Here is a 14,645-nt window from a genome sequence, read left to right on the forward strand (position 1 = left end):
TTTGGAAATAACATTTCTGTATTGTTTATATATTCAGGCGAGGCATATACTTAAAAATATATAATTAATAATTCAATATTTGGGTTAAAATTGTTTACTATTACAGTTTTTGAATAATTTTACGTTTGGTTCATAAATATTTATTTAGTTTTGTTTTTGATGCTTACCAGCCCTAGCCATTTCGATTGCTCTATGGTTTCTGTCAATAATACACAGTGCTGCTTGTCATTTGTGTGCTTCGATTGTTTGCTTTACTGTTTCCTAACGTTTTATTTTGGACTCTGAAGGAATTTAATTCAAAATAAGTTATTCTAATTTTAGTGACTGATGTATTGTTAGTTAACTTTCTCTGTGCATTTGCGTCTATTAGTTTAGTTTATGCGTGCAGCCGTGCGATCATTATTTTGTATTTAAAGTAAATAATAACGCAACAATAAATTAATGTTTTTGAATAATAAGGACGATAAAACCCGGGCTTTAGTGTAACTTAACAACACTCAAATGCCAATTGCCGCTGAAATTTCGATGACAAATTCAATCGGGGTGTGTGTGAGAGCGCGGTGGGACTATGTTGTTTCTCAGTGCCTTAGCGATCGGTATGATAGGTGGGCTGCAGAATGTGACCACGGAGGCGCCCGCTCCCAGCAGTGACGGCAGCGCGGTGACGAGCGTGGCGGAGCGGGCGGTGCGCGAGATGGGGCTGGTGGAGACGACCAAGTTGTCGGGCCAGTCGGGGGACCTGGTGAACGTGACGGTGCACGAGCGGCCCTCCATGTGGGACATGTACCTGAACCACTGCCCGAAGTGGCGGCCGGTGAACCATGTGTTTTTCCAAGTGGCCAATGTGTTCTTCCTGCTGTCGTTCCTGGCGCCGCACACGGCGAGCGGGCTGGTGTGGCTGCGCGTGGCGCTGATGCTGGGCTGCGCCTTCTCCGCCATGTGGGCGTGGAGCATCGAGTGCTACCTGGACGCTGTGCTCTGGAACAGTGCTTTCATTGTGATAAACTTCATTTACTTCTCCATACAGTTTTATTTGATGCGCCCCATCAAGTTCCACAAGGATATTGAGGAGGTAATTATCATTTGATTACTTTTCTCTTACTATAATATATTTGTTAGTTTGAACTTTAACCTTATCTGAAGTTAAATAGCCAGCCACCAGACAACTACACTTTAAAGCTGCAGTAAAACTTGGTAACTGCCAACCTACTAACTATAAGGAAATACATTCCAAAATCTTATGTTAAACATCTATCTAAACATAACATTTCTTAAATTATTAAGTTAATCTCTAGGCTAGCTCACCAAATTAGTAGTGTATTCAGCCATAAAACTACAACTTACCATAGATAAATTCATGTCCCATCATATTATTTTTTTATAGAGATGTGATCAATAATTTTAGCAAGTTGGTGAGTCATAGGTCAATCATGTTCAACTCTCAAGGGCTTGAGGTCAACCAGTAACCTGTTTGTGTCTGTAAATATAAATTACTTGGTACATGTTTTGATGACATCATACTGAAAAACATTTGCAAACAACTTTATAATGAAAATTCTCAATTGAATATGTGTTAAGATAATAAAAAATTAAAAAAAAAAACATATTACAAATCATAAATGAACATAATCATTTGAATATGGAATTAAATTTTGGCATCCATATTGAATCTGTAACAGACACATAAATGGCTGTATAATTACTTTAGGCATCAATAGGGGTGACCATGATGTTTAATTTTAAACCAAGACTTTGAAATTATTATTCATTCTGGTTGCCTTAGCCTAATTGTAAAATATGATATGACTAAAAAATATAATACCTAATGAAATATTTTTTGCAAAACACCTACCTAACACCTTGTTAAACATTTGTTATCTTACATTACCATGAACATGACATTGCATTTCAATGTTATCATGATAATGTTTTAATAAAACAGCAGTACCTAAGTGGTAAAACCATAAGCCTAATGGCTTATTAGAACCATGGAAAATGAGAAACTTTTTAAATTCTTGTTTTCAATTTTAGGTATAATTTCGTTTATTTTAAAAATCATGTACATATTTCGGTATTCTTAACGTAGCTCATTAATTTGATTTTTAAAGTCGCTTCGGTCGTCATAATTACGTAAAGAAATAATAGCTAGTTAGAGCAACTATCGTAGTTACTGGCTATTATTTATGATGAAGGACGGATTGCCCCCTCTTTGAAGTCTGTCCTACAAAAGCTCATTAAGTGAAGGGCGAAAATCATGGCGCACAGTCCAGCTGTACAAAGTCATATAATTTCTAAAAATAAACACACTTTATCATTTCTGTGAACTGAGATTTTTATTTGCTTGAAGCAAATAAGTCAGTTGTTAATTTATGTCGGGTTGTGTCAGCAGTCAGCGTACTCCATTTTAAATGCAAATTACATCAGCGCCTATCCGAGAGAGCACTCGATTCGTACAATTTGTCGAGTTCGGAACCTGATAATTTACTTATCATAACTACACGTCGAATCAATACGTGTTAATATGTACGCAATTACTACGCGTCTGATCTCATTTCCGATTTATTTACTCGAACAGACACGAACTCTGATACCTGTTATACATTAAAAGATTATCGTATAACACTATCGATACTATGTTTGGTATTTTATTGATAATATTAAATCCCTAGTTTCTAAAATATCAAATCGCACTACCGGGTTTATAATCGCCTTTATTACGCGAAACAGCGATAAAATTAATACGGTTCTTTATAAAGAACCGTAGGTATACCTAAAAATCGTAAAACTTCACTTAAGTAACTATGTTCCTGCTTTATGATTTTATCGGCATGATTAAAACACACGTGCACATTTAAAATAGGTTGTTTTGATGTTCATATCTCATCAAACTGATTGTTTTACTATTACTAGGTATTTATATTATTTTATCAATTCGAGAATCTTTATTATCAAAGTCCACCGACATTTTTTTCATGTTTCAGGTAGGTATGAAATAAACGCCAATAATTTTCAATCATCAACGTACGCCTCCATTGTTTGAAATAACTTACAAACTTACCTTTTGTGTATCTATCTATTTTTAAAAGTAATAAATGTAAGAACTTTACCTAAACCGTGAATCATATTGGTTTCGAAAGTCGATAGAGTAGTGCGGTAGATTGCGGTCGACCGCCCGTGGTTGAAAGCACAGGTTAAGAACACTAATTCTATATCACATTTCCTAAATACATTACGTACCCCATAAGTCATTACGACGTATGTTACGTTTCACCTTGCATACGTTTCAAATTTCCTTTTAATGTCCTCATTAAAAAAATGCATGGCTACCCTTGCTTATGTGGAGAGGGTTGATATTGCATATGCCCGCGTCGTAATTATTCGTAAAGTATTCGCATGTATGGATCACGCATACACGTACGTGATGTCGATTGTCGATATCCGATCCGCCGGATGGCACTAGTAAATAATTCTGCGATGTAAATGGTACACCTAAAATGTGTGAATAATTAATCAGAGCTATTCGACGCCAGTGACGCGCCGCTCAATGGTTTTGTCGACGGATATTAGGGCTTCACCCCAATGTATAGTTCAAGTAGCTGTTGTCTTTGCACAATAAACGCTAAAGCTTCTCATTTAACTATAAACACGTGTACAGGGACCCCACAACGAAGTCTAGAGTCACATAACAAACAAGTTTCCCCTAATACCATGTCTCCGCAAAATAAATAATGATCGATTAATATAAGTCGTATGGCAAAGAACCGCAAAATCGATTGTAATCCAAAATTATTAATTTGGATATTATTTATCTTGTAAATTGCTTGTTAAAAGCCGACTAGAAAGCCATTAGCGGGTAACGCGTTATTCACACAAAATTGTCAGCGTACTGATCAAATCGTTAATTGTACTTTAAATAATGCGAACTATTTTCTAATGAAATCCGAAACTTGGTTGACATTTTCGTTACCTACATAGAGCTGGGGAAACGATAATGTAATAATAATTTTCAATATAGAATCAAGGCTTTGGCTCAGCTTAATGAACGAGGAAGATTTACATTTAAAATGTCAGTTCACCGCATTTGGACGGGGGATTAATGGCTAGATTGCCAACAGTCCTTTCAGTGTGTTCCCAGAGGTCAGTGGGGCAAGACGGAGTGAATGGCCTTTCAGCAAGTGACGTCACCGCTTCACTTACCACCCATCGAGGGCTAAACGTACTTAAAGTTTCACATTTATGATGAAGCACACAACTTTGCAGTTCTTTGCTGTAAGATCGGCGGGATATCGGATTTCCTCTTTATAAACTTGTACTTGTACTGTAGCGTTTGAAAGGTCTCGGGATGCTCTACGGAGAAAATACCAATATAAACATTCTTACAATACGTGGTTCTTTAGAAATAAAGTTTTGGGTCTATAACATAAGCTGTTATATCATGACTAGTTCGTGCAGGGCTCGGTTTTGGCAACTATTCAAAGCTCTTACGTAATAGCTTAAAACCGACCTGAACTGTCGACAAAAAATTGTATCTAGTCGGATTTTAATTAATATATGGGTAGGTCTGATTCCTGCTCTGTATGCGAGGAGCAACGACACGTGTATCAGTGACGGCTATCCGCAATGTGTATCTAACTACGTATTGCGGGAAAGCGGCGTGATACGGCCGTACATGTGTTTAAAATTGTTTACACGTTTGAATGAATACGCAAATAATTTGCCCGTGTGTTAAAATTTCCGATAGTTTACAGTGTAGTTTTAAAGTTAGGCCAACCCTAAAGAGTCAAAAACTAATAAATAACTAAGTTTAACGTAAGGAACTCATAGTTTGTTAGCCACCTACTTTCCCCGCTTGCGTAATACGGTTGCGTTGTTGTGTCCGAGTAAACAATTGGACGAACATGTTTAATTGCCTCTTCACCGTGGTTACGCACAAGCCCATATATTAAAAATTCGGCGACGTCAGCCCAATATTCATTATAATCCTCCTGCTGTCACCGCCTTTGAGCTAACTGAAGAGCCTTTCGCATTAATGCCTGAGTGAGAACAGAATTTTGGAGCGTACCTAATGGAGTGACACAAAGCCTGTATTTAATTCTGTATTCATTCCGATATTTTAGTCGAAATATCGTCAAAACAAAAGATCGCAATAGACTAAAGAAATTGGAACATTCGGAGGTCGTTATCCTCATAATGCTTTCCTAATGATTTCGAGCAAAAATGTATTAGGAATTTCCATAATGAAGGTGTGTTGGTACAAATCACGCGACCGCTGCCGAGGTGTTTGGTAACCAAGTTATTGATTTTATGCAAAGGTATGTTGCACCCTAAATGCGATGCCAATATTGCCTTCCACAGATGTGCTACCCTGTGCGCCCCTGATTGGTTTATTGAATCACTCGACTGTACTGTCTGGTTTCCAGAAAGCTTTTACTGGGAACCTAAACATATAATAAGGTTAGTCAACATTGATCATCGTACTACTCAGTACCAAATAATTTCAATCCCTCAAATGGGTATCAAAGGACCAAAACCTTCACTTTAATGACCAAAGCAATCACTGAAAAATAAAATTTTCCTACTGAAGCTATTACTTTGAAGTCGATTGTTACTATAATGGTATCGACAGAATCATTATTATAACGATTGAGTTCTTAATAATCTAGCCGTCAACAGAAAAGGCTCTGTTTTATCTTTATAATTTGTTCTTGTATAAACAACTTTTCCATTTATCTTCGCCGTCTGATTTTTCTAACAATGCAATGCTTTCCCCATATAAAGTAGTGCAACCGCGACGAATCTGCTGTCAAACTACGAAATTATTCAGCGGAAAGTCGCATTGGGAAGACTGCAAAATTGGATATGCTCGCAGCTGAGAAAGTACACATTCATATATTCACAAGTTTTGTTTGCAGATTGCTACATGTTTTTGAATAACGATAACTATGTTTACTTGTGAAGTACCTATATCTGTTTTATGTCTGTTTTCAAAATCACTTTCGGCTTGGTTGGCGCCCGTATTGTTCTTGTATTTTTTGCTAGGGTTCTCTACCTGCTAATGTCGATAGCCAACCTGCTCCACAATGTCGATAATCTTCGAGTCAAGTGCGGTTACGGTCCTTTCCTAAAAGGGACAGATACCACAAAAAGTGCTTTACCTGAGCACAATTGAATTGATTGCATCATTTAAAATACAGGTGTAACTGTCTCTGATACCGCAATGAAATGTTCCAATGTTCCCAACTCCCATAGAAGCACGGGGAAGTAAATAATTGCTTCTGAATTCAATAGAAAACGGCACATTGTTAGTTCACGGCTTTCTCAGTTGTCAATGGTTATTGTTCTTCAGCCCTCAATGCCAACCTTTTTTGTCAATTCTAATTACTTAACAATGGAGTGCGGCTGCCAATCTTTTTAGTTCAATCTGAATACGGTATTATCCTACTAGTCAAATTCAATACTTTTATCGAAATGTCAAAAACGTTACTTTTCTATGAATTTTGTATGACATTGCAAATTATGACGTCATAATTTTTTTGCGTCAAATAGCATACTTATTACGCAAAAAATAGCAAGAAAAATTAAATAAATAAGTATATCGTCAAATGAATGAATGAAAATACGATTATTTTGGGATATTTTATTATATTTTTGACCTAGGAAACTACCCAATTGAACGGGAACATTGCACGATTCACGATACTGTGTTTTCCGCAAATTATACTGTTAAATTGTATAAAGTATTAAATAAATTGCACCTATTTTTTTGAGGGGAGTAATTATCCAATGTCTTCTCCCACCTTGCATGAGGCGAAAGAGAGTGTCAGGACTCTTACTGTCTAAACACTACCTCGCGGCACCACACCACTCCTGCGTCAAGCCTGCAATTGTGTCCCGTTTTTGATAGTAGACTACCTTAAAATTGGAAAAATAACATACCTAGATAAATGTACCTAGTAGGCGTAACGTTGTGATAAAAAATAATACTTTGTACTTCATACTTAATTACCCACCTGTCTTCCTTAATACCTTCAGCAGAGATAAAACGAAGTGATTGTTGTATTTATTTGTCAATTCGTAATGGATTACCGATAGGTACTACTCCAGCTGTTTCTCTGATTAGATAAGATTACGGGCATTAAATTTAAATCAGCTGAGTTGCATTAGTCACTGGATTAAATTAGTTGCTTGATTGTAAATTGTAATAAACAATTGTAGATAATGTAGAAGTAGATAGGTAGGTAGGTAGGTACAGCAGGTTTATATGAGCAAACATGGTGCCTAAGATTACAATAACTAAAAACGTTATTATACCTAATTTCTATTAATCTTCCTAATTTAAATGTATGTTCCATATTTAACACAGGTTTAATCGATGGAAAGCGTTCATTTTTCACGTGGTGCGATGTCATGTGAATTTTGTGCGATATTCATAGAAGTAATTGTACTATTTAGAGCAGACAATCCAATAATGAGATGTAAACAGAATACAATAACTGAATCCGACAATAAAATTCCTTATTTTTCCTAACAATTTTCAGTCGTTAATTTAGTTTATACTAAATTAACTAAGAATAAAAAGCGTCAAGTAACATATTACTTAGTTACAGAGTGATACATAGTCCTGTAATTTTCTTCAAAGTGTGCGCTCAAGTTAGAGGCAATGGTCTATTTTAATAGGGGAAACCTAAGCCCCTTGAATAAACGCTGCTCTAATAATATCACACTGCAGCTTCTAGATAAAAGAATTATGCAAGGCCTTTTTCATTAGAAAATAATGAACAAAGTCATTAAGACAAAAGTTTAATATTAAGTCATCTGGAAAGTGTAAACCGAAATTTTTCATCGTTCTTCAATCCAGGAGCCAGTCTTCATAGCAGCAGATAACGATATATGATCTACAGTCATTTAAATACCTTCTGATACCCTATTACATTAGTTACGTCTCATATCGTAAATGTTTTAAATTGTGAGGAACAGGTTTTTTTATCAAATGTTAAATGAGTAAGGTTCGAGTCAGCCTTGTCACCGCTTCGGCTGAAGTCATTAGCTCGACCTTATTAAAGACGGAAATATACGAGGCATTAATGCGTACGCGCCTACCATTGTACGCAATTCCTTTGGAAACACTGTGATTTGGTTGTCATTGAAATTCTGTGCGTCTGTATGGTAACTAGTTAGTTACTCATTTTCTTTTTTTATAGCAGTATCTACTATTGCTTCATGGGGATTTAAAAGGTGGATGGCATGTTTTTATTAAGAATATCGTGCTTAGAACCTCTAAAAGACCAATGTTATTAATGTGACCAATTAACTGTCCTAAGAATGTAGGAAAACCCCTAATAATGAGATGAGTAAGTACCTAGTATATCATCCCAGTGAACCCAGTGAGGTTATGAAATGGCGATTTCACATTGCTAAAAGATGGCATCTTCAGAAATAAATATAACGTATCACATGATAGATCTACTTACGTTGTGAATGTTCTAGAATCGATTTATCTGAGGCTTCTCCCGTTGCTAAGCAACAAATTACGTCTCATTTTATGTTCAGTAAGAACTTCGCTTGACTTTTTCGTTAAATGTTGTTCTTAATTATGTTATATCTCATAAATACGAAAATACATGCGAATTTGTTTGTATCAGCGCAATTACTTGTCGAAAATATTCTTCCAAAAAGTTGTTTCGGAAATTTACCATTTCTTTAAGAATTTTTTTATGAAGCAAAATGGAAGCTCTTTTAAATATGTCATAACTCTAGGACTGTTTCTCCTGAAAAAAAGGAGGCTTTATCTAATGCGAGATAACTAAAACAATTTTCTGGACATAAAATAAATTCCATGATGCTGAGAAGTTCACAATCGCGGATTCGAAATTTGTTTTCACATGACCGCAGCAAAATGCCCCTGAATCTTTTTATACCTCGTGAACCGTGAAACAAACTAAGGAATAAGTTTCTGGTCCTACGGGGCGAATAAGTAACACAACACATAAGTAAGGGCTTCGAAACGCCCGCTTAGTGGATTTATTTGGCCCAAATATTACCGCAAAAAACGTAGGAAATTTTCAACTACATACTTACCTTTTAACCGAAGCGGGCTTAGGTCATGTTTTCTTAAAAGGAATGTTTATTCTCCGTTTAATTGTAGCATACATTACAAACCTATGCTTCATGATAACATTCCTAAAGGTATTTCATGGAATTATGTGTCATGCTTTATAGTATAGTTTATGTTATTTGAAACTTATATGGTAACTGGTTCATGAGATGGATTCGTAACTGCAATTGTTGTGACCGATATTTCCGTCTTTTAGCTGATCATTTCACATAATCTGTGATTAACATTTCGTGTCCTGAAGGAATTCATGGTTCCTAGTCTGTTTGCAACAAGTTGGGTTTTTGTATTTACTTCTAGCTAACAAAAGATTTTTTGGCTCACAGATTCATAAAGTATAGAAATCCAGGACATACGACGTTCGAGCTAATACTCCTGTTTGTCCCGTGTGTTTGCGTCCTCGGATCGCTTCCCTACACTGTTTACATTTAATTTGTATTCCGATACTGCTTGCTTACATCGATTAGGTGTCACGTTGCATATTAACAGCGAGTGTAACAGACTATCAGCGTTCCATTAAAGGACTTTTCCTGTTTCTGTTATCACAGTAATCTGAAATTTGCACGCGTGACCGCAATTGCCCCAGTCATACGCTATAATGATTCAGGCCATTTCTAACCGGCTGAAATATCCATTTGAATGAATCGTGTTCATTAATAGGGACAAACATTCGTTATTTGCAGCTGCGAGCAATTCACAGATGAATAGAATTATCTTAATTACATAATATTGACGGGCTTAATATAGTTAGTGAATTCGATTATCCTATAAACTTTGGCAGTTGGTGGTTATTAATATTTTGTATAATCATCCTTGTCAGTTGCTGTCTTCAATAGCTATCATTAATTACTTCATATCTTAAGCTTGAATCTTTCAAAAATATAATATGGCAGTCAATGATGTGTAATATGTAGTTTACTTCATTTGTCAGGCTCCAAACAAAACAAACTTGTTCTTCACAAGTGCAGTGCTAATGATAGTCTAAATAAATTCTCATTTACATTACAAATACAAGTCAAACAAGTAGGTAAATTACAGTTTCTTTTCGTCATCTTTTCAAAACACATGTTATTAAATAACATTGGTAGATAGGCGTCGACCAAAATTTCCGAGAAGTTGAATTAATAATCAGCTTCTCCTGGAATACTATTTATAGCGTGCGAGCCAGCACGCCCACCCACCACACTAAATGTTCATTGTTCGATTACCATATGGGCACTAAAACAAAGATATCCTTTGTTAATTAATCACTCCGTTCAGTACTTAATGCATCTTAAAGGGAGATGTACAGACCAGACATCAGACATCCGTGGAATTTGAAAATTGCCCTCAGAACACTAAGCATGTGCTTGGTGAGTTTACGACTCAGAACGAGAATTACTCATGTTTCAAACTGGGACAGACTTTGTTTGAAGTTCAGTGATCTTGGATTAACCGTTGACGGAGCGAACATATTCCGCCGTCAGGAAGTCTCCCAGTAATGAGGAGGGCTCATTAATGCTAGCCATTGTTTCAAATGCCCTAAATCCTTGAGACCTCGTGCTGTAACGAACGTTTTAATCAGCCTAATCCAGCAAAAGCGCAGCTGCATTTCCGCCCACGTTTAGAGGCAAAACAATGGAACCTTTTTAGAGAATGGCGAAATTCTGGGCGCCATATTGTTCGCTGCTATTGTATCAGCACCGTGTGCGCGCAGAAAAATATTCATCTCGGCCGCCTCGCTCGTGTTTACCCCGTTCCTTCTGTAAATATTGACCTGTGTCACATGAAACTTTATTTAAAAGGTTCCATATATATGCATATTACTTTTTTAAATGAAATTTGTCTGTTTACATCCATTAATAGGAAGAATTGCATTTTTTAATTTAATTCATCTACGTATATCTGTTTAGCTGACATTAGTTGATCCAACAGGCGTTGTCTGGAAAAAAATCAAAATGAAATATCGTACCGAGTCATACCTTTCATTTTAATTTAAACAATGTCTGTTAGTCTGCTGCACTTTATCAATTTGGAATAACAATAATGATAATAACGCAGCTTATGCAGCCGTTATGTCAGCAGATAGAGTTACGTTTTAATACAACATGTGACACCACGGAGCAATGGTCGTTGGTGTCATGTTTTATGTCCCCTTCCGTACTTCTTTTTACTTTTTCTCGTTCACCACAACTGTGCTTTGGACACATTTCATAATATAAATTAGGTACTCTTAAAATGTACATTTGTAAAAAGTTAAATGCTTAGATTGTCGAAGTTAAGTACGTTAATAAATAAATGGCTGACAAGTCAAGGTAGCCGTTTGTTTACTCTGATAAATGGATTGCGTTCAATGTTACAGATTCGCGTGGAAATAGTAATGAATGAACATTCTTAATGTTACGTAAAGTAGTAAACTTTTTTTTTAGATATTTTCGTGGATCTCCAGGTTCTAGGTTTTGAAAGGATACATTAGTTTGTCCTGCTCCCATCTGCAACGATTAAATTATTTTATAAAACGAGTCAATTATGAACGCCGCTCGCCTATCTACGGCACTTGAAGAAAACATAATATATAAACAACACCTACTTTCGATTAACATCTTTGAAATAACTGATACAATTTCCAAACATAATTGCCTGATCTAAATGATAGGTCTATCGGAAAAATCTTATATAAAATTATCGAGGGAACAAAGTAAAATATCCTATAAAAATCCGCGTCGTATCTTGTCCGCAAGCTGTCAGTCACCCGTCGGAAGTGGGGCACTGGGAACGCGATGAGCTGGTGACTTGTCACTCCATATCATTGCACTACTCTCTGGTTTCAACTTTAATTATACCTGTATAAGTTTATTTACGACACAACCTTGTTGGAGGCCTTCAGTTGATTGTGTATTTGTATCCATTTCTCGCGGTCATTAACGCGTTTTAGTATTTTTCGTATCGAATATGTTCTGAGATTATAAAGCAATTAAGCACTCCGGAAATTTTAAAGGTAATGCACCGAGAAAACTCTTATTTAATAGTTCTGGTTTTGATAATGACAATTAAGACAACCCATTACCATCAAATTAGCCTATTAAAATTTTCAAGTTCTACTGAAGATTGCTAATGTTTTCTTATGATCATCAACAAATCTCTTATCTCTTGTCCCCAGGTATACGTGGCACTGTTCAAGCCACTGCGTGTCTCCAGACGGCAGTTCCGTCGCGTGTTGATGTGCATGCGCAACGTGCGGCACTTAAAGTGCCACGAGTTGTACGCACACGAGAAGGTCACTAAAGTGGACAGTCTCTCCTTAGTGCTGTCTGGCAAGTAAGTGGTGGAAACTTTATCTTTCTAAGTGTATTAACTCTGATATATTTGAATTTGAAGGAAGTAACAGTGTGTAACATAGATAATGTTGATGCAATCGTTGATGTAACGTGAAACCTAATATCACTATCATAAGCCTGTAGTGTTACCAATACGCAATACAATAAAAACCAAACAAAAATACTCGACATTCGTTGAAACTATTTATTTCATTATTTGATTGACGTCTTACATTCGTAATCAGTCTTCCTTTCCAATTGTAGTCTAGAATTTCTCAAGACAACAGATCCTTCAAGTGTTTCAACTACTTGTCTACTAATTTCAACTTGAAGTCTTGTAACTACGTTAACAAATGAGGCAGTATATCATATTCATAGTGTGCCATTAGTTACCGTCCACCCGACGTTGGAGACGTGGAGACGTCTCGATCATTGTCCGCGGGATCATCCTCCTCATCCATATTGTCAGCTTTGGGTTAATTACACTTGGTCCACAGTTTATGTGATAATGTCCAACTTGATTATTGTTGTGTGTAGTATTTAATTACTGTACTGTGGCGACTTTGACCCTTTCGGGGTTCTTGTGTTATGTTCTAAGATAACAATTCTATTATGATGTGGTCTCGCGAATGTTGATTAATAATGTTGAAAAGGTAGAAAAATAAGATTTCCTTTGTTTCGTTTCTAAGTTATGGAAAGCAATATCCTGAAAACATAAAGTTCCTTTCTGAAATCGTAGTCTCCAGAGAGATCGTTAAAGCGAAGAAACTAAATCATGCTTTCCTCCCGTGTCGCGCGATAGCCTCCCATAAAAGACGCGAATGGTAAAATGATAAATGACTTTTTATTATGTTTGATATGAAACGCATTTACGACGTGTTTACACATTATAGTACGAGCGATACGTTACATGTGGCACTGATCACTACTGATATCAACACACTGATAAAAATAGCAATGTTACCATAAAGTTACCTTGAAAAAATTGCAATTCAAAATTTGAGTTTGATGAGTAGCAAATAGTTCGCTGATCTCCTAAAACTGTCCTTTATAATCGAGAAGACCACCAATGTCAATTATTTATAATATTTCAAGGACAACAATTTCTATTTAGTAAAATCATATGTTACGTTCTAATCGTCTCCATAATTATCATTTGTATTTATCACTACTTATCGAAACCATTCGTTACACACATCAATTAACAAGTATGAATTCAAATATACCACTAAATCATGTTACAACTGTGTCCTAATTCCACAAAATTTCCGGAATCCTTCAACAAATATTTGATAATATAATTAGCACGTCTGTTTAGAATATCTGTGGTTGTAAATTAAAAAGCTAGCACTCGTCAAACACGTGCCATTATGACGAACGAATAAAGAGAAAATACTCGGAAGTCCTGACAGCTGACAGAGTTTGGAAATACTCAGTAAAGGACTTGACGGGTGACGGGAAAACATCACGGGAGACACAAACCATAGAAACTTTGGAAGTCATTAGATTGGAGATGAATTTTCCATGAGTTTGGTTTGCTTTTATTGATTTCTATTGGTAATGCTAAAAATAGGCTACAGTGAGCATTATACCAGTTGAAGAGTTTGTATTAAGAATTATTATAATCATGAGTTTTTTTTTTCTGCAATTGGTGTCGATTAACGTCGCGCATCTGCCTACATACGCGCTCGCTGATGAAAGCTACAATTTCAAACACAAAATGATCCGAACTACGAGAATTTAGTTCGTATTTCTTCGGAACCAAATATCAAATAGAAAATTTCGTACTCAATGAGCACTAATAATTAATCAAAACCAATAAATTCTTCAAACAAAACAAAACAATATCGTTCACATCTCCGACAAATACTTGGAATCCGTCAGTAAACATTTGACTCACGGTTAAACGGCACATTTTGCTTGTAACTGTGTAAAATTATAGCAAAAGTGACGTGAGCACTAATTCAATAACTTTCTTGTTGTTGACAGCTCCTAAAAATACTGGGAATTTGTCAGCAAACAATATGTGACTCACCTCTTCTTAGAGACGTCTGTAGTTTGTATTTTAGTTGTTACAATTTTTGTAACCTTGTATGCCTTATGATAGAGTGGGCACAATCGCGACTGTCGAACAAAAGGTTCTTGGATTTGATTTTTGAAAGTAGCAAATTGTATTGCTATTTTCGCTAAATAACATGTAGTGATAGACCATCCCTTAACACAATCCTGTTAAGCCT

At 36.1% G+C, this 14,645-nt stretch overlaps 1 protein-coding gene across 5 annotated transcripts in view; it reads left to right on the forward strand.

Annotated features, from left to right (window-relative positions):
- Positions 1–197: 197 nt before the first annotated feature.
- Positions 198–14,645, forward strand: part of LOC118276059 (blood vessel epicardial substance) — a 32,628-nt gene continuing 18,180 nt past the window's right edge. For 4 of the 5 annotated variants that reach the window (XR_007707582.1, XM_050707572.1, XM_035594195.2 and 1 more), the window contains exons 1-2: positions 198–1,072; positions 12,252–12,409. Coding sequence is in view for 4 of the 5 variants with exons in the window: in XM_050707572.1 (XP_050563529.1) it covers positions 569–1,072; positions 12,252–12,409 (662 nt within the window). In the remaining variant the exon portion in view is untranslated. The remainder of the gene's footprint in view (positions 1,073–12,251; positions 12,410–14,645) is intronic. The other variant, XM_035594192.2, reaches the window with a different exon arrangement.

Source organism: Spodoptera frugiperda, chromosome 31 (genome assembly GCF_023101765.2).
Source record: "Spodoptera frugiperda isolate SF20-4 chromosome 31, AGI-APGP_CSIRO_Sfru_2.0, whole genome shotgun sequence".
Classification (NCBI taxonomy): Eukaryota; Metazoa; Arthropoda; class Insecta; order Lepidoptera; family Noctuidae; genus Spodoptera; species Spodoptera frugiperda.